Consider the following 21,199-nt stretch of genomic DNA (forward strand, 5'->3'; position numbering starts at 1 on the left):
AATCACAAACTGATCGCCTGTGTTTTCCAGCACCGTAAGTGGTTTGTTTACTTTTAGTCTGAGTTCTCATTGGCTCTTGATTTCTTTGTGATTACTTTGGTTTCAGTTTTTTGACACTCAATCAAGAAGTGCTCCACATATAAGAATAATTCAAACCAGAGAAATATGGCCAAACACTAGCTAAAAAAAATCTTTATTTAAAAAAGTAAGAAGAAATAAATGTTCATCCTCTAGTAATTATAAAACTGTACAAAAACCATTTGATAAGGTCATTCAAGGCATGCTTTGTCTGTAATTTGATCCAATAACTGCCAAACATATCACTCTTTTAAACATACAAATACTGTTTTTCATTTTTTATCACATCTTTTCAGATTTGTCTTAATTTATTAATTCTTTTTTAATAGCTTTTAAATTAAAAATTAAGACATTATGAATGTTGTTCAAGAAAATTTTGCATGCTGTGCATGGCTATGTTTCAGTCTATTTATTGACTAGTACACAGGAACCCCATTAAAGGAGTCACCAACGGGCTGGAACAAATTGGCTGTATTCACCCTTTAACTCCCATGAGTGACCAAGATAGAACTAACATTATAAGAATTGTATGTTTTACAGTAAGAAGAATTACAAATTTGATCTGGGAGTTAAAGGGTTCACAGGGTGTCTGTATTATTCTAGGATCAAATTTCATACTTGCTTCTTGTTTTGCCAGAGCAGCAGTTTGCATCAAGACTTGTTTCCTTTCACATGTTTGTAAATGAAAATAAGGAGGAATGTTGCACTCTTGCTTACCAAATTCATATAGTAAATGGGCTGTTCCATCAGTAAATGACAGAGATCAATGAAATTGACACATCACAGGCACTTTGATTTTCCGAATTTAGGGCTAATGACCTTAATAATTGGGGGGGATTATGAAATATTCTACTGTTTTTGATTTTAGAATGTGGCTGTTGACTGTATCAGTGAGTGAAATTATGAGACCACTTTGCTGTCCCTGAAAAAAGGGGCCATAAGGTGGAGTTCTGAAAGGAAAGGAATTTGCTATTTTGCATTAAATATTGCAATGTAAGTTTATAAAAATAAATAACAAAATTGTTTAATTTTAATTTTCATCTCGTATGTTAAGTATAGGGACTGTTTATCTCTCCTTGATTGCCATTAAATTTAGAGGTAGAAAATATTAACTTAAAATAATTGTTAATTTTGAATTAGGAATTTACAAATTTCTTGCTTGAAATTTATTTATGCTGAAGCTTTGATTCAGTCTATTCATTTATACATTGATTTACCGGTATTAGTAGTATATTTAGAAAAAAAAATGATTATTTCTAATCATATTATGAAATATGTGTATGGCCATAAATTAAAAATTGTTTCATTTTTCATCCCATATGTTCAGACAGGTATTAATTATTTGCTTTTCATCTTGACCATTGCAGTCTTAACTAAGAGGTTAAACAGGGACAAATTTCTTGCCTCAAAAAAAGAACAAAACAATAAAATTTAACAGGGCAATGTGGGTAATTGGTTGTGCTGTAATAATTATAATTATTATATCATACACTGATGAATCATTAAAAGAAAAACGATAATAATTATTCAGTTCTTGCAGTTCTTTTTATCCTATACTTTCAGATAGGTTTCTTTGTGAAGGAACGTTATCTAGAATGTCTAACTGAAGACGACTGTACCTTTCTCGATAACTCAACAACCCTAAAAAGCAAACTCCAAGACCAGAGACTGTTACCCAATTCATCCAACGCACGTCAGACTGTGGGGTCATAAAAGCCACATAGAACAAGAGTAAAACTACATTTCCAGCAGTAATTATAACTCCTCCAGCAATGCCTTCTCCAACAGGATAAATGCACTCCATGGCAAGCTCAAAATACAATGGCAATGTGCCATTGTACACAAACCCACCAAAAATGATTGAGCTGTATAGAAGTGGTTTTGTGGACGGCAAGATTCCTGCACAGGACAAACTGAAAATCAGCTGGGAAAGTGTTGATAAAATTAAGAGCATGGCCAGTATTTGTTTGGTTCTGTGTCTTATGTAATCTGCAAACCTACAAAATAGAATAAAACCAAGTGCCTGTGAGTTGTTTATTAGAGAATGGCATACAAAAAGGTAACTGTAATCTTAAAACTGCATGGACACATCAACTTTGTTGCTAACTGCAAACTTCTTCAGCCAAGAAAAAAAATTCATGGAGTTCAGGATGATATGAAATGTCCACAACAATTTATGGTGATATTTGAATAAAAATGAAAATACCAGAGCAATTCAAATGGAATTTCTAAAAGAAAAGGTTTGTATTTTTAGGAAGTTGATGGAGATGTTGGTGATGGAGGTGTGGCAAGCATGATCCAGTGATGAAATAATATCTGAAAAGATCATTAGACTGAATGCTTTGCCAAACCAATTATGAGCAAACAATATTTCTGTACCAAAGGGTTAAAGGGAGATGTGAATCCTATAAATATTCAGTTTCAAGGGTTCAAGGCCCCCAACCTGCCCCCCACCCCTACCCCCCAGCTTCATCACTAACAAAACCAAGAAAAGACATCCATAGAGGTCAAACAAATGCCTCCAAGATACCACACTCATTCCTATTGAGATTTAAAACACCATATTAGGAGCATGGTAAATAATTAACTACCTGGCTAGTGCAATCCCAGAAAACACCCCTGCCAAGGTAGCATAACACCCCAGCCATCCTGCGGTAATGTCATCCACACCAAACTTTGCAAGGAATACGTCCAGCATCGACAACCATCCAAAGTAGATTCCAAACGTTAATCCAGTTAGTGTTGCTAACAGCCAGAAAGGCCGATTTCTTGTGAGGTTTCGAAATGAAGACTTAGTGCTAAGTCTCTGAGATGTGGAAGATGTGAGACTTGGAGGAAGTGGTGGTCTTGCTGGAAAATAGAGAAGGACGCAGAAAAAAACAAGCGCACATAGCCCAAGTTCAAAATACATATACTTTGTCAACTGATAATCTGCTAATCTTGTCAGTCTTTCAGGGCAATCAGAAGAAGATGAATTACTTGCATTGCTTGGCACAAACTGGTTTGGTACCATGGCAGGTCCAATGGCAAAGGACTGAGCAATACCAAAATACCCAGCTAATGTAGCAATTGCCGTGGCTGTGGTGCGTTCCCCAGGAGGAAACCAGGTTGCAGACACCAGGGGGGGTCCACCAATGGATACTGGCCCTCCAGCCATGATAAGGAACTGACCTATATTGATGACAATTGTCCTCACTTCCTTGTCATGAAATGGTATAACATGAAAGACCTTCCCAAGTACTGACAAAAAGGCTGTTAATAACACAGACACTCTCAGACCTACCAACAACAGAGAACCAATGTTATTCACAAAATTGGTTTTTAACACAGCCATTGCACAGCTAATTTATACCATCCACTATCTCTGTAAAGGCATCTCCATAAGAGGGACACCTCTTTTAGATGGAAAACAACACTTTGAAAGCATCTAAACAAGTGCTTTTTAAAATGAAAAATACTACAATACAGAAATGAAGGTGGTTAATATGACAGAAAAAGTGTTTTTTTGACAAATATTCCAGACAAACCTCCACAGAAAGTCCTAATCTTCCCATTTGGACCGAATTTAAGATGAAGAAGGTAACCCTTCTCCCTGATCACATTATTGGAAAAGTCGCTCGGCCCAAAATAGGCAAGATGAGAATAGCAGAACAGGAACAATATAAAAAAATAAATAAATAAAGCAAAATCCCTTGAATTAAATTAGTAGCCAAAGGTAGAGAGTTCTTCCTAACATCTCACAAGTTCAGCTTAAACAATCAAGCCCCTACCCGTCGTGGGCTAAAGGGAATCCGTCTCAATCTTCTTTTCCTAAGTGATAAAGTATATTTATGTCTTTCGAACGCTTAAAAGGGGGTGTCATCCCAGAATCAACCAGATTCTTTTCATTTTGAACAGTATCGGAAGTAACTGCAGAATATCGTGTAACCCGCGTTAAATCTATGAAAAGATCTCACGAAGATTGTGATGGTGTTGTGGTGGTGTTGTATCGTGTTGTGTTCAATAATTGCGAAATATTTAACGCACAGAGCAACAAAAATCTTTTTGACATCAGATCAAGGCGTAAATAATCTTACCATAATACAATCGTAAGAAAGAAAATTCCGAGGTAGAAATGAGACAAATAAGTACCTTGACCTTGTATGTACTAGTTAGCTACAGTTCTCCAGAACCAAAGCACAAACCTTTGGAATCCATTAACCACGTTAGTGGTACCGAAGTCACTATGAGTGAAATTGCAGCCCAGGAGGAGAGCAAAAGGATATCAAAGTCTGTCCAGCCAAAGGCAAGTTTGGTCGGTTCTTGGATAGGAGCCCATGTATTCCATGCCATGTTATAGACGTACGCATTTGCTGTAAAAACGAATAACACATACCACCTCCGCTTATAAACTTTAAATCTCATTTCGGTTATTGAAGACATTGATGACGAAGTGAGACGATCGCCGTTTTCCAGAAGAGTGGTTCTCTCGTTCGATTCCTCCATTTCTGTAAAGTACAATGCTGTGCGGAAGAAACCGAGATGAAATGTGTTTTGTGTCTGCCGAAAAACTAATGTTATACGAAACAACACACTTATTGCGTCATATCCGCTGTGGAAGTTTACGTAATGCAACTGTCACACAATACCACTACGAAGCTGGTCACGCTGAACGAGTACCTCCCGATCGAGGACGAAAACCTGAATCAACCAATCAGGAGCCCCTATAAAGGGCTCCTGAAAGGACAAGTTTGCCGCTTAAAGTAGCCTTACGTGTCTTCAGGGAACTTTATTTAGCCTCGACTTCAAGTAGCATTTGATCCAATTCTAAAAGCTCGCGTAAACATGTGGTAACCTGTTCCAGGTTCTCAGGCGAAGGAGCAAGCGAACGGCACATGGCGCTTGTAGTTGTCAGGGAAACGGCTACGGCTCATTTCATATTTTTTTATTGCCTGACCTAGTCCAATTTTCACACACCTTCCCTTTATGCTTACTCAAAGTTATGTCAAGATGAAATATTTTAGCTGAAGGTGCAAACAAAAACGAACAGACGCAATGATCAGTTTTGAGAGCCAGATCTGAAAAGTTATAATTAGTCTTTAAGTGATCTTAAATTAATTCCATGACAGAACTTACATATAACTGTTTTTTTAAATTGAATGACCTTGTAAAAGAGCAACAAATCTATGCAATCTGTCGGCTGATAATTTACATATGTCAGTTCCAATTTTCTCAGTAGGTGCCCTGCTCGTCATTGTTCTTTTACATTAAACTCATTCATGCTCTAGCGCGTCCGCTAATCTATTCAATGCGCAACCTCACAGAGAAAACAATACTTCGGTTAATACTAACGTTATTTAAATGACTGGTCCGTTAATTACCGGACAGTAAAAGAAAACTTGATTTTAAAGGAACATTGATTGATTTTTGGGTTTCATTAAAACCGTATTAGACTAATTAGGAGGATGTGTTGTTTTCTTTGCTAGTTCCAGTTGGATGAGCGCATAACACCACGACAAACATAGGTGTAGGCCGGAATAATCGCGGCATGAATAATTGCCATTGTGGCGGTTCGATTTGTTTTCAGAAGGAAGGTGGCGTATCGTAGTTTTGTTTATTCTCGCCAGGAACTGAAATTTTTGTTCGATGTTGTGCCAAGGTCTGTTGACAAGGAGATATCACGATACACTGACAAAAGCACTTCACGGCTATCAGTCAAAAACATGAAGCATTGACGTATGGTGAGCTGCATTTAAATGTGTACTCTTGGTGTAGTTATGCAGCACGAGCGTAGTATCAAAGACAACACGGTAAACGTTTCAACAAAAGTAGAGAAAATACTTGATCAAGGCGAAAAAGGACCGGAGACAGTTACTAGGACCAAACGCGGCCGAGTGCGTTTATTAAGAAGATGCACATCACAGAAACATTTGTTGGATGAAAATCAAAAGGATGGCGGCGAGGGGCGAAACAGACAAGACTCAATTATTTCGTCCACAAGTAGCGGTTTGTTGTTTGTGAGGCCGCTCTCTAGCTCTACCAAAAAGCAGGGCGCACCCGCGCTGTTTCCCCGCCCCAAATCAAGTCTCATGGAGGCGTCAGGAACTTCAAAAACCAGGAAAGCAAGTGACTCTAACTCTGATCGATTAACGAGAAGAAGAAGCTCAAGCTCGTCGTCGTCAAAAACCTCAGTGCCGTCTGAAGTGAGGAGATCGAGCTATTTTAGCTTACAGGGCCTTCGACGAACAATTGCAACTGACCATGGAGAAGCGAAGCAAATGAAAAAGAAAGGGTCCAGAGAAGATTTCGGCCGGTTTTTTAAGGGAATGGTCACAGTAATAAACGAGGAGGAGATGGAGGAGAAACGACAACTGGTTAGTTTTAGTATCTCCTTAATTTAATCACTTGATTAATGGTTCTGGTTTTTGATAACAAGCTTTATTATGCGTTGCCACAGAATTAATGCGTGACCCCGTCCTAAATAAATCTTCCCATTCTTCTTTTGGATTGAACGCATAAGGAGATGCCGAGTGTCTCTAAAACTGTTTTCAAGGTCATTTTGAAAAAAACATTTTTTATAGGATACGAAATATTGAGAAATTAGGCAAGCTAAACATTTGGAATAAATTGGTTTTAGCAACTGAGCTGATGATAAAAATTGACTACCGTTAAGAGTTTCTTAAGCTAACGACGTTTCGAGCGATAACCTTTCGTTAGAGCAACGAAGTGGCCAATGTACATTATCAAATCAGTTGTTAAGATCGAATTATCTTGTAAATGACCCTTGCCGACTCAGCACGACAGTTTCTTTGGAAACTTACCCACTTTCTTCATGTATTTTACATGCAGAAGTTTTCTTACACCTATAGCAGTGCCTTAAATTTCACTGCCTCTGATTCCCTAAGTGTTTCCATCACTTTTTGACAGCTTTCCAATACCTTTATGGTTAGATGAGCATCTTAGTTGACATTTGTTTCAGCACAAATAAATCTATGTCGGAGTTTTTATTGACATTTGATTCAACAAACGGAGGCACCAGTTAATAGGCTACACTGGCCTTTAATTACTTTTTAATTGCCTGCGAAGTTTGTGTAACCAACAAAAGACAAAACATAGTGAGTAAACAGAAACCTGAAATACGACAGAAAATGTACCAAAAGCGTGCAAGAGTAAATCATTTTGTACTTGGAGAGATTTGATTTTAAGGAATCTCTGCATCGCATGGCAAATTCCATTGCTCGTTCTGCGTGCGTGGTAGTTAATGCATTTTGTGATTATCACAGCAAATGCATTTTCTATCATTTCATCTTAACAAAGAACAAGAAAACGCGCAGTCGCTATTTTGAAAATTATTTTTTTCAGTACAAAATAACAATCAATCACAGACGCTTTGTTGATCACTGGAGTGCTACTTCGTTCCTGTTCTGGAATGAAATCCTACTAGGCAGGATACCAGGCTTCTGATGTGCAAATGCGATGTTTGACTTTTTGTTACAAGCAGGATGTGTATCAGAGTCGTTGCTGTTTGATAGAGTGTGGTAAATCCACCAAAACAGAGAAATCACAATCGCCAATCAGAATAATGAAAAATATAACGAGAATCCAATTAAAGCCGAAACCAAAAGCAAGTGCTAGCAAACGGCTTAAAGCGCGGGAAACCGCGAATGACCTAGTCGAGATCGATTCGTTGAGAAAATGAAGCGAGTTTTCTCGAGCAATTGCCGAGTAAAATAAAGTAAAACCGAAGCAATCCTGAAATACTTTCGGCACTCAATATAAAGTTACCCTATTGTAGACTGGATTTCGTATGACCGTCTCCAAGTAATCACGTGAAAGGCAAATCATACAAAATAACTACAACGAGAAATCAGAGCAGATACTAGCAAACTGCCTTGCACTCAAGGCACGGAAAAAGCAACCGTGAATTAATTGGTTTTAGTTTTGCATCTAACTTGCGATCAGTCCCTCCTTTTCGCCGGGGTCCATCTCGCAAGTAAAAAAGAAAAGTAAAATAATGGGAAAATAACAAGAGCCCAAGTAATGGAAAATAATTGATGTTAGCGCGCCACACTGAATTCTTTTGGTGCCCTTTCAGAATTCCGCGCTGCGCGCTAACGTCATTTCTTTACTCGCTGATCTTTTCTGACTCACGTAACGGACTTCCTCGAAAAAGAGAGAGAGCTTGTAATCTGCCGAAAAAAGTGATGAACGTTTCTAGACCAATCAGAGAGCTTAGTATAGGTGAAATCAAAGTAATTCTAAATTACTTTGAATTTTCAACATCAGTTTTGTAAAGTGGTAAGTAAGTCTTTTTTTTTTCATCTTTTCAGGCTCTTTCAAGGTTTCGCCGTGCTGTATATCTGATTCGCATTTTCAGTTCCTTATGTCTTAGCATCAGACGATATGCTGACCAAGACAAATCTCGACAGTATGATTTTTACTACATTAGAGACATTTTAATGGGAGACGATGACGGAGGAACTACAGTGAAGGAAGCCCCCATAACGTTCAACAAAAACCTTTTCTCTAGGGATAACACGGTAAAACAATCCTTGTGTGGCAAAATTGTCCCCCTTGTAACAATTATGTTGTATGAAAAGCTTGCGGTTAATAGTCATCGTGGCGATTACACACTTCTATAATGAGGTATATTTGTGTGTCTCACGATGTAGTCGTTTCCGATGTAGATCGCAGTGTTCAGATTGCATACTACATGCCTACAACTTAGGTAGTCTGCGAGCAAGCCGTTTTCATAACTGAAGCACCTCGGCACGAGTGTTTCTTCGCCCGCGGGAAGGATTAGGCCTTGAGCAACGCAAGCCATTAAGAGATCTGTAAGGGGCTTAGGGACCTCTCCCCGACTTGTCTCAAATCTTCCCGCGGGTGGAGAAACGCACACCCTGCAGCGCTAATAATAAGGCCTTTCTCGCAGGCTATCTTCAAGCGATGAGGGTTGCAATCCTTTTAGGCAATCTAAATCCCGATTTTACGATCCAAAATTCAATTTTCCGTTCCATTAAGGACCAAACCAATCTAAGATTGCAATCTGAGCGATCTACCTCCGAACTTCGATCATTCGGATAGGTATCTCAATCTGGTTTCAGATGTTTGTTCCTTTTAGCTAAACCAGCCTGGATCTTGATCGTGCTAAAAAATTAAAAGGACATGGCCGACACCAGAGATAAACATGGAGGGTCAATACGTGAATTTTCAAGTCATTCTAGGTTCTTGACAACTGCTTCGTTCCTCCAGAAATCTTTGTGGAAGTTGAACTTGGGTGTTGAGAGTAGGTCAAAAAAAGTTGGAAATTCGCACCCTAAAGTCCGTAAAACGGCATCTATATTTTCAGTTACGCAACGTAAGCATCCGTCCGAACTGCAACATTTCTGTACGTTTTGTTATGCTTCTCAAACATCATAAAAATGGGCAAGTCATCTACTTTCAAGATGGTTTTCCTGTATTTTTCTGTATTTCCTTTACAAACTCTTCTCGTAGGGAGTGAAAGGCTAAAGTCGACTGGGTACACATCATCTCTAGCAATCAGTAACGATAATTAGTGCCAGACCCCCGGCAAACCTCTACCCTCCTGCCTCAAATATTAGGGACCTTTGCAGTTATTACGGCAACGCCAATGAAGACGTCCATTTCAAAATAAATACATATTTTTAGTTGGAATTTCGCGAATAACTGGATGTGCTTACCATCTCTTATGGCGCCGCAAGTTAACCTCTCAGCATAGGGTATGAGAGCGGCGTTGAGTTCCAATGGAAACTTAAATAATCTGCTGTCGGGGTTTCCTTTCTGGGACCACGCAAATTCTGATGATTTCACGTTGTTATTTTGCAGAGTACAGCTAAGAAATGTACACAGTTTTAAAACGCACGCGCTGAGTTGTTGTTTTGCTCAATAGATCTTTTGTTTTGCCACGTCCTCGTTGCCGTCGTCGTCGTCGTGGTCTGCTAAAGTGCCTATTCCCGCGGCCGGAGAAACGGGCTTCCTGCAGCGCTATTAATAAGGACACGCTCGCAGAATATCTTCCGGCGAAAAGTTCGGCTGGGTACGCGTCATTTTATGAACCACCTGCAGAAGACTCACAGTTTGCAGTCGAAACAATGCAATCCACATCAGAAACGATTACAACGCGAGGCAAACGATTATGTCAATTACAACGATCAACATCTTTGATCATCTTGAAATCTTCCTCAACCAAACTTACAATTTACCTTCTCTCCTAATCTTCCTGCCCTAATAACACTTTCATTGGTGCTGATCCTCGTACTATTCAGGACATGAACTTGAACCAATTCACTCTCGAGTTCTCTGCAGCTCATGTAGTTGATGGAGCGTACGATTAGCAGCCTGTGATTCGTGCGATATCAGTTTCTCGCTTGAGGGGTTACGTGGCTAGGTGGAAAGTTTTTCCCAAACATTTATTATCTTAATATTTTTCTACAGCTTCATTTTCCATTATGGGCTCGTTTGATTTGTGCGAAGAAGCCAGAACATAGAAGCGAGGCTGAAATGAACAAGCTTGTAACACTGCTGCGTGGCATGAAGAGCTTTGGAAAGTTTTCCCGTGAATCACAGCGAAACTTGTGTCAAACAATGACCTATGCCTGGTAAGATTTTTATTTTAGTGCGTTGGAGCGATTCTCGCTTCTCGTGAAATGAAAATGGTGTAATAACACATGACGACCATTCAGAACAAAGCAAAATATCTCTGGGTGTCAATGAAACTAATCAAATCGAGAACTGACGGCTGGCAGGAAAACGCGAGTGACCAAATCGCGTTTGGTTAAGTTGCATATCAGATGGTCTGGAGGGTAGCGCTAGATTTCGTCACACTATGAGCAGAGCAGAGTAGAACAAAACCTGCGTCACAAGTTAATTCTAACGCTGAGCTTGAAGTATATTTTCTATACCTTAGGCTCTCACATGAAATAATAGCCTGAAAACTCATCATTTTGCGCTTAGTTAGAGAGGTGACTATTTAGCATAGTTTAAGAACACGTTTCAGTTCTACCTTAATAAAGACAGAATTTCTTGCAATTCTCTTCAATTACTATTTTGATAAATCCAACTTACCTGGTATGTATCTGTTCATAGCTATGATCGCAGAAGGCTTATCGTTCGACAAGGACACCCGGGATATTGTTTCTACTTCATAGTCTCGGGCTCAGTCTCCGTCACCATAACTCGGTTGGACTATAAGACGGGGGTTTACGTAACAAACACCGTGGATGTACTGGAGAAGAACGAAGCCTTTGGGGTAAAGTTCCTTATGTAGCTGTTATAGAATGTTCTCTTCCTGAATCCCACATTGATCAGTAGTGTTTATAGGTTTATAGCTGTCTAAAAAAAGGAAGGTTTCACCAATTCCGCGAGATTACTTTCCTGTACAATAAGAGAAAATCAAACTAAGAGAAAGACCCAATTGATTAATTCTAAACTCAAGGGATCTGATTTCCTGAGGAATGTTACTTGTACCTCGAGTGTTGCTTAAATATTTTGGTATAAAACGTGATCAATGTTCCATTTAATCACACGAAGCTGTCGTCATTTTTTATCCTATCGGCAGGAAGAACGCTTGTCTCTTTTAGAACATTAGTAACCCACCTCACCATCGACGTCTCCGTAGTTTAGACTTAAAGCAGCGGAGAGCGAAAACCGAAGATCTGATGTTTGACCCCTTTAGGTTGACTAAGATTTTTCTCTTCTTCCTTTACTTATGACAAATCGAAGAGCACTAATGTCTTTCCTTTAAAGGCTTCTTATCTCAAAATGTCCCCGGGATCTCCTAATTGATTTAGATGTAACTCGAGACGGGCCCCCTGAGGAACAGGGCCCATACAGTTGATTGAGTCACTTTGCTGAATCTTTTCTCAAGTGCAAACGGTATATTGCCCTCTGTCTCCGTCTGAGGCCAGGAAATCTCAAAGATGGATCTCATACAAAACAGGGTGCCGAGTATTTGACTACGATGTATCCTATCCACGATTTCAGGACGGCAAATAAAACGGGTCTTTAAATTTTCCTCTCTTCAGGAGATAGCACTCATTTCAGAGGAAGCAAGGCGAACAGCCACAATCATATGTCGGGAAAGAGTCGAGGTCCTTGTGGTAAACAGGGAGACCATCTTGGAATATTGTCCAGACGTGTTTCAAAGAGAATACGAAGAAAAACTGCAAGTTATGAGGTAACCTCAGCTTACACTTTTCACCTTTCAAGGTCCTTAGTTTTTAAATACCCTCAGTTGCGGAATCAACACTCCAACTGTATCGTCCTCCTAAAAATTCTTAATCAACAATTATTAAGTTCCGTCCTTTTTTCCCTTATTTTTCTCCTTGGTCCGAATCTGGTGTCACACCTATGGGCCTTGTTCGATGTTATATATCAGAGCAAACTTTTGCTCTTTTGGGTGGAAACCTAACCTCAACCCTATAACTCCTAAGATTTTATTAGTAATTGTTCTTACTGTCTGCCATACAGTTCTTGTGATGTTAGATTGGAGAAGTTGGTATTGGGTCAACCTATAATCCTCTAATTATAAGTTATCCCCAGTTATCCCCAGTTATCCCCAGAGGGATCTGGGGATAACAGAGGGATCAGAGAGGTCTGCATACATAGCTGAAACATGCTGCGTCTATTTGGTCTTAACTGAGACCTCGATCAGCAGCTGGATGCAACATCAATACCAGTTTACCAGACCTAAAATTACTAACTTGACAGGAATTACCTTAATTTCATAGGGTGTTCGGTCTCAATCTGATGCTCGCTCGTGAAAGTATGTTGCCAAATACACGAAGACGATTCAGTTCTCTCTTGACGCCAGCCTTAACTAGGTCCAGCACATATTCAATTAAGTTACGAGGAACAGACTGTAATAAGAAAATTATAGCACTGCACCAAACCCGACTGCAAACTCATTCCCAGGGTACCTCTTTTAATACCTCTCTCTCTCCTCCTCGAGGAAGAGGGAAAAAGAGAGATCCTCGAAACGAGGTTGAGCCGAATGATATTTCAAAGAAGACTATCCCCCAGTCTTTTCCTTTCTTCTCTAATTGACATTTGATGTGTCTTTTAATTTCAGGAGTCATTCCTTGTTTGACGGCTGGGGAGAGGACCTTTTACGATCATTGAGTTTTCGATCACATATCAGAGAGGTAAGCAAGAAAAGGGACACCCAATTTTGGTTGATCTTCCTTCCGCTTTTATCAGTAGAATGCGTAAATGTCAAAGAAAAGGTGCCATTTTTTTTCTAACTCTCCTTTGTTCGTTGCAGTTCTCTTACGGGAAGCTGATCGACGAGGATTCGACAACTTCAGAATCGATTTACTTTATAATAAAGGTAAGCAGTTGATCTGAGGGAACTCAATGTTTACTTTTGCTCGAATGTTTATTTGTTGTATTTAAACCAGTCATCCTTACAGTAAAGAGATACCTTATGGCTTTGTCATGAAATTGAGAAATAGCAGTTCTCCACTTTAACTCGGAAATCATGTTTTAATAAGAAAGGCCAAACGATATGGGAAAAGTTTGTTTTAAAATTAATTACTCGTTTGTACTCGAGTATTAGGTTTGCTTTTGTTTTGCGGGAGGTGCAGTGGCTTAGAAGCTAACTCTGGGTGGAGAGGTCTGGATTCGAGACTATGCCAAAGGGAGTTTGGGACTGTGAAGTGAACTTGGGTAAGGCACGTCACTCTCACGGTTCCCTTCCCCCACCCTCTACCCCCCCATCCCCTATTTCCGAGTACAGATGAGTAGTAGAGAACTGTCAGAGGAACCTGACGAAACGCTGTCTATGAACCAGCATCCTCTTCAGAAAGAACAGGTAGATACCCGATCGCGAGACACGAGTTCCTTTACGTTTCATTTCCTTTTTTATCTGTTGCTTTGTTTTGGTAGGGAAAAATAGAGATGTTGCGTCGTGTCGACTTGCAAGCTGTTCTGAAATCTGACGTCACAATTGACTTATACAAGCATCGACCGCTTCCTCGTCCAATAGCATCACTTCCTCGCAAGAAGGGGTCCAATACGTGCTACATCAACGTGGGCTCATTACAACCAGGGGATTCGTGGGTAGGTACTTCATGTAAATGAATGAGCAAAGAGTTGGTTTTGGGGTCCCATCGTAAATGCATGACTGCGGGAAGAGAGTTGGATTTTAATGTTTTGGCATTAAAGGTCAGAAAAAGATGGACGATTATTACCTTTGACACCAATGCAAGAAGCTTCTCTAAAAAGAGGTGTCCTTACAATGACGTTAAGAGGCCAAAAAAGAGGTATAAAGTTTGCGTATGTGTGGTTAGGATACGGCTGTAATAGTGACTCCATATTGTCCTTTCGAGCTGTCAGAACCTAGCTGTCACACAACCACACTATCAAGTAACAAACGATTTTTCAAATCGTGTAACGTTTTTTTAAGCTTGACAGAAAAAATAAATGTCAAACAATAGAATACCCGTAATGAAATAGATTTCGGTACGAACAATTCTTCTTACATCAACCTTTCCTGTACTTTCGTTTCCTTAACATGAGAACGTTTTAAATTTGTTTAGTAATTCTCGTGCGTCGCTGGAAATTACATATGTTTCCCTATAAAATTTTACGCGGGAAATTACCTTATGGTTGACCAAAATTGGACTGCTTGCGCATGCTCGACATTTGCCTCCGTGTTGTGCATATCCGATGCTCATTAGCTGTGATTAGCAAGCCTATTCATCAGTTATTCTTCTGCTCCAGGATCTAACGACCATGGGAACTGCTGACCAAGAGGCTGGCCCGGGAATATTCTAGTCAGCGCTGGAGTTCGAGTTTTAAAAGTTCCCAAGAGGAGAGTTATCGAGTTAAGTCCTAGAGGACACATGGAGACATTTGAAGAAAATTTTAACCCCAAACACAGGTTAGTAACAATAAACCCAGCTACAATTCTAATTCTAAACGCTGTTGTAGTCAGGTGGTTCATTTATTTATATACATGGTTCCTCCACTGATGATATTTACTCCCATGTTGGCTGGAAAGAATGAAATAAAGGCTACCTTTAAAGATATCACGTTTCGAAAGAGAAAAAGCAATTTCTTTAAACAAAGAAGGGCCTTTCGGTTTCTCTTAAAATGTGACTACCCCGCGCGAGCGCATACAGCTAAAACTACGTCATCCAAAACTTACCCCAGACATCCTTGCATCATTGAGTTTTAGCGCACTTTTAGCCTTCAAAGCTGAGAGTCTTTTAAAGCTAGGGTATGGAAATTTTAGCTTCGTAGTCAAGTGTGCGAATGAAGTTTCATTGATAAATCCATAATTTTAGCCTGAGTATTTCGTTATTTTCCACGTAGATGCCTATCGGACGAGGAGCTTTATCGAGATTATCTGGCCGCCGAGGCTTGGTTAGACTACAGAAAGAAAGTTGTACGGAATGTTATGGACTCCAAAGCGGGGCGCTTTATTGCCCTGTTTCTGCCACAGAAATGGGATCCTCAGGCTGGACGACGTGGCCTGGGAGCAAGCCTGGAACGTGATTTTATGAACAAAAATATTTAAACTGAATGAAAAGAGCTGCTTTAATGATCTAACGCGTACGAAAGATACCCTCTGTCCCGACTTCTCTGGAAGAGTCTGGCCATAACAAAATCATGCCTCGCATATGCGAGCAGAGAAAGATATTGAGGGGTCAAGCTACAGCCGTCACTGTCACACAATGTCGGTGGGGGGAATTCACCGGTGTCTTCCGACGTTTCTTGACAAAGAGATGGAAATAAATTATTTCTTAAAGGCATTACATCGACATAGTTATTTTTATTTCACTAGTTTATCTTTTTCTTTGGTTGTTCAGTCTACCCCAATGTTATTATTGGCAGTTGAAGACATCGGAATATCGCACAATCTGTCCAACTCTTGGCCTTATAAAGGGAGGGGAGGGGAAGAGGTTTTGATGGATAGATTGAGGGATCTGCGGGTTTGCCTCAACATATGAACGGATTACCGATTATGGATTGTGGATCGCATGCTCAGTGTTTGCCTTATTTGCCATAAGGCCTTTGCCTTATGTTTCACGTGCCGTCAGACTTCGACGATGAGAGAAAGCAAAAGGCCTCTCCTGACCGATAGACCCTGACTAATGAGCAATTCCTCTGTGATGTTATAACGTTACTTTCTCAAACACAAAGGCAGAAAACTTCGTGTAAAACCTTAGAACTTTCCAGGACAATTAAAAGCAAAAAAGGGCAAATTATTCCTCGAAAACTTTTATATTGACGCGGATCGGGATTTGAAAGAAAATAACTTCCGTTCAACGGGTCGGGCAAAATAATAGCCTGGATCGGCGGACTTACATACCCCTAATCACGCCGTTTTCCTCCCCTAAAATAGTCTTCCTTAACTCTGTAAACCCTACACTGGACGATCAGACAGGTTGCTCACACTAACTGGAAATGTTTTGTCGTTTTGGTTGTTTCTTATTACAAAGTAAAATAATCAAAAGTGTTTTTTATAATTTTATTTCACCGTTCAGAAAAAAAGTCTCAATGAGTTGCACAATGATGAACCGTTAACAGCTCGATTTTTAAGATGACTTATTTTATGAGTATTTTTTTCCAGACTTAAGCATCAATTGCCGTGCATTACTGTTTGACTGAGTAGCGAACATCTAAACATAACAGATAGTTCGTCACCCCCAGGAGGCTGGGAGCGACGATAAGCTGAATCCTGCACGCCTTTTGATTTGTTCTCTCTACTAATCTATTGTAGGACAGACGCATAGATGACGTCACCAATAACAAATATTTGCTTTTTTATTACATAAAACAAATAGACTGCATTTTGACGTGGGTCTGTTCAGTAATAGATCACAGAAGACATCCAAATATGATAAAAACGTCAGCGACACACTCGGTTGCTCCTTATGCACCACTTCTTTGTTCTTGCCACATTTTGACGTCTGATCTGTGATCTATCACTGAGCAGACCCACGGCAACATGGGAGCTATTTGTAAATTACTCTTCACAAACGAAATCACTCACACAACACAAGAAAACAAGAACATCGACAACAAGTTAAAGTTGAGGGAACTTCATTTGAGGAATCTTTCTAAAAAATGAGCGTAATTACTTTTTGTATTCTTCTAAAAGAGCCAGGATCTTTGTAAAATTCTTGTCCTTCGCGATATCATAAGCTGTTTTTCCTGTTTCATCTTCTATAGTTGGATCTGCTCCCTGGTTAGAGAGAGAATGAAAATGTTATGCAGTGGATATCTGGCACGCTGAGTACTTATACTGGGTCTTTGTATGTATCTCTTCTCAGGAAGGAGTTTTGAGGGCAAATAAGAATGTCAATGTGAGGTCTACTTTGAAGCCGTTCCTTGGTTGTCGATCGGAACGTTATGTTACTCTCAAAAGAAGTTTCTTCTGAAGGAGAGTTCGACCCTCATCCGAAGATAAACACCTTTAAAAATGCCACAGACCTTTACTGCGCAACCTCAACCGGAAATGCTCTAAGGTCATGGTCTTAATGACCAAAATTATTTAGCTTCCTTTTTCTCTGTTATTAGTGGTATTATTTGAAACTGGCCACTCGGCGAAAATTGCTTGATGTCCTCTTGTGGCTTGCTCAAGGTGTTTAGTGTGTAATCGGGATGGGATGGCAGCCCGAATGAAAAGTAAAGAAAGGTTCAGCCGAGTAGATCGTAACCCGTCCCAAACCTCACTCCTATTTCTTTTTGCGTTAGCACCACGCCCCTCCACCTAGCCCTGTTTAGTATCTGAACGCCTGGTTAATCCTATTGTTTAAGCGGACCATTCAACGCAATGCATAAAAATCATGCACCATCTACCTGCCCCCCCTCCCCTCTAAAAATATGCGCTTTTGAACACGTGTCTAAGATTGTACCTTCTACAGTTTGAAAGAGATGGAAAAAAATTGGATAGTTGCCTGATCAGTCTTTGAAATGATTCTGTTTAACCCATTACCTCCCATTAATGACCAGGAGAAAATTTCTCCGTACAGTAGTGATACAATATCAAGCACACAAGTGATGAGAATAAAGTAAAATATCAATTAGGGGATTATTAGTTGATCAAATACCAAATTCTCCAAATTTAATATCATAAGAATTGTATGTCAAGACAGTAAAGAGAATTACTATTGAGATCATGGGAGTTTAAGGGTTAATTTCGAGCACATTTCCGCATGGAAACAAATTACCCTGCAACATTTTACATCTGTCGGTTCAGCAAGATAACACACCTACCTCTTTCAAAAGAAAAGCTGCCGTGGGAAGATGATCTTTATCAACTGCGGCCATCAGTGGAGTCATACCAAAAAGGTCTTGGAACTGGAGAGAGAGGAAACAGGTTTTAAAGAGAAACAGAAATAAAAATCACGCCTGTATCATGAAACTATGACGAGAATGAACATTAGGCTTTTTAAGTTGAGAAGATGGATGACTGTACTCCCTTCTAAAAATACTACTGCTTACCATGGTAATTAATATTGTTATTTAAAACTAGTGAGGGTACCTTTGCCCTTTTGCTTGAGATAGGTCGTCTTTCATTACCATGTCCTTGTAATACACGTGGTGTTTTTAGATCACCATGAGGGTGTTGAAAAATGAACTCCAAACCAACCGTTACGAACGAAAGCGGAAAGTGTGGAATGAATATTGATAACCTCAAAACGTTGTAAGTATTTGACATTAGGAAACATGGTACTGGACATCCTCAGAAGACTATGTGTTTTCAGATTAATTAAGGCATGATTTTCCGCGATAACAGCTGCTCGGGTCAACTTACACACCAAGTAATAATAAAGTACTATTACATGTGTCTTCCAAGGGGGTCTGTTTGGAAATAGGATCTAAGCACGCGAGCCGGCGGGCTTGGTACAAGCAGGATAGCGTATAACAGTCATAACAAGACTTGGCATTTTCCGTTCAGCTGTCGGGTCTATATTATGATATTTATAATAGTAATTGAACTGAGTGGTGTGTAATTTGGTCTGAAATAATATGCGTGATTTCAAAATTGATTTGAAAGTTTGATTCAGACAAAAATTGAACGACACGAAGTTCAGTTACCACTTTATTACATCTATTTTTGAAGTCGCAAAATTCAGTTGCTCGGATAAAGGATTTTTGGTCTTTACAAATGCGTGTTGATCCAGTGGTGAGCTGATTTGTAGAAAGTTGCAAAAGTTGTGTTTCAATTGGATTGGTTTCTTTAAACAAGCAATTGGTTGTTGTATTTTAAATCTTCCTCACTGGTTGATAAAAAGATGCGATTTAAAGCAAAAATTGGTGCGATTCGTGAATAAATCGCACCAATGAGAGCCACTTAGATTACAAGGATCACCAGTGCTGTCAAATGGATGTAATAATGTCTGATATCTGGCACCGTCCTAAACTATATTTAGCAAGGTGAAACAGGAGAATTAATTATTTGCTGGCAGGATAAATTAGAAAATCTCTAAAAGAGGAAAGATAAATCCAGAGGGCGATGGCGAATTTCTTCCGACAAGACTTGACAAAGGAGTCGGCTGTAAATGTCATGATTAGGCAAAGATATAATCATGGTTCCAAACCACCATATGACTGTATTTACAAAATATGTTCTTACATCAATGATGGCCATGTTGTCTAACAGAAATCTAACGATCGGAACTTTTTATGCATAAGCGGCGTAATGGAGAGCATTTCGCCGTGTCTCCCCTCAGCGTTGATTTCAGTTCCCTGCGAAAGAATACTTCGTGAGATCGTCACCGCTCCAGGACGAGGACTGGGTAGATAGAAGAGAGAGAGTTCGAGAGGGGGAGGGACGGGCCATATCATTTGACCTCGGTCAACAATACTCACCACTTAAAAAAGATACACCCTTGCCTTCTGTGCAAAGCTGTTCAGCGTCCTGATGTTAAATTCTCCCAACACGCCTAAAAGCTCTCATTTGTGAAATATTCTAGCAGACTACTAGTACAGTTTCGCTTCTTCCAAGCTATCGCCCGACTTTCCTACGCTGTGACGATTTTCTATTGCCAGGCATCGCTCCCAAGAGCATGCAACATACTGTTGTGATTCTTTACCCAAGACATCGACACTGTTTTTAGTTTCAAAGCACTAGTTTTACTTGATACTAACAAATAGCCAACAGAAGCGAAGCCTGCATAGTGACTTAACGACTTCACGGCTTCTATCTAGACTGCACCCCTTTAGTTCTGCCTAGCTCTGGAGAACTCACCGCCTTCTTAGATGTTTCTCGACATAAATTAAATCCCCAGTCTGAATGGCCTGGATAAACTGTTCGCTGGCGCTCATGGTTCAAGCAGACTGTCAACTGGCTTCAAGTAGCTACAGGACACTTATGGATATCAGCGAACAAACTAACAGATGTATTCACGTACAGACTCTTTGGCTGAATTCTTAACACTGTTAATTATCAAATTCTTAAGCTCGGGTCATGCGTGTTGGCAAACGCACTGATCCGTTCAATTTGATTAATTATCAAGATAAGAGACTTTTGTTAAAACTTTGTCTGTTTTACTCAAAGCGCCGATAGGGGTTTATTGGGTTCTGTTACCGTAGGCGCAAACAAACAACAGATTTAAAACGCATCTCAATAAAAAGTTGTAGATCTTGTTACGATGACGATTAGCTTATCTTGTGTTCTGTGGAGGGAAAATACGTTCGTGTTAACAAGAGAAAAAACCCATAGAGGTCATTAAAAATTTCGTTATCAACAGTCCACAATGGGTCCCAGGTGGCTTATCTCGCGTCGTTTTCGAGTGTTTCTTTTGTGACGTCATGACCGGTTGCAGTTGGCAACGTTTCCTTGAAAGGCTATGATACTCGCTTGAGATCATGTTCAAAACATAACAGAGATCAGTCAGACAGGCCTAAAAAGGTACAATGTTTTTGAAATATTTTACCTGGTGGGTCTTCATTAAAAAAACGCATATCACATGGCGTGAGAGAGAATGCAGTTAATGATGTCAGATTGGTCATTCTGATAGAATTTTTGAAGATGTGGCGGTTTTAATTCCGATTTCCTTTTTTTTAAGAGTTATGCTTTATCATAACTTTTAATTTCAAAATGTGTCAACGAACGCAAATTTTCGACAAATATCTGGCTTCCAGTGTTAGACTCGCCACTTAACTG

At 39.7% G+C, this 21,199-nt stretch overlaps 2 protein-coding genes and 1 pseudogene across 2 annotated transcripts; 1 reads left to right on the plus strand and 2 right to left on the minus strand.

Moving 5' to 3' along the window:
• Nucleotides 1–1,322: 1,322 nt before the first annotated feature.
• Nucleotides 1,323–4,614, minus strand: LOC131779002 (solute carrier family 49 member 4 homolog). The gene is made up of 3 exons (XM_059095513.2): nt 4,263–4,614; nt 2,670–3,357; nt 1,323–2,075 (listed from the first exon to the last, which is right to left on the minus strand). The coding sequence occupies exons 1-3, from the start codon at nt 4,561–4,563 to the stop codon at nt 1,625–1,627; spliced, it is 1,440 nt and encodes a 479-aa protein (XP_058951496.2). The 5' UTR covers nt 4,564–4,614; the 3' UTR covers nt 1,323–1,624.
• Nucleotides 4,615–5,483: 869 nt separating this feature from the next.
• On the plus strand, nt 5,484–15,825 carry LOC131778944 (uncharacterized; annotated as a pseudogene).
• A 713-nt stretch (nt 15,826–16,538) lies between these two features.
• On the minus strand, nt 16,539–20,492 carry LOC131778971 (myotrophin homolog). The gene is given in 5 exon segments (XM_066171629.1): nt 16,539–17,269; nt 18,304–18,387; nt 19,667–19,746; nt 19,749–19,779; nt 20,278–20,492. Coding segments are annotated over 5 exon segments (384 nt in total). The 5' UTR covers nt 20,359–20,492; the 3' UTR covers nt 16,539–17,161.
• Between the last annotated feature and the right edge of the window lie 707 nt (nt 20,493–21,199).

Source organism: Pocillopora verrucosa, chromosome 8, assembly GCF_036669915.1.
Source record: "Pocillopora verrucosa isolate sample1 chromosome 8, ASM3666991v2, whole genome shotgun sequence".
In the NCBI taxonomy this organism is placed as follows: Eukaryota; Metazoa; Cnidaria; class Anthozoa; order Scleractinia; family Pocilloporidae; genus Pocillopora; species Pocillopora verrucosa.

What these genes read in the sequence shown, in the direction of transcription:
- LOC131779002 (XM_059095513.2), bottom strand. Translation starts at nt 4,563, where the DNA reads ATGGAGGAATCGAACGAGAGAACCACTCTTCTGGAAAACGGCGATCGT. An exon ending in GTGGTTAATGGATTCCAAAG is followed by an intron (nt 3,358 to 4,262) that starts GTTTGTGCTTTG and finishes TGTTGTTGGTAG; the next exon opens with GTCTGAGAGTGTCTGTGTTA. An exon ending in TCTGGGATTGCACTAGCCAG is followed by an intron (nt 2,076 to 2,669) that starts GTAGTTAATTAT and finishes TCTATTTTGTAG; the next exon opens with GTTTGCAGATTACATAAGAC.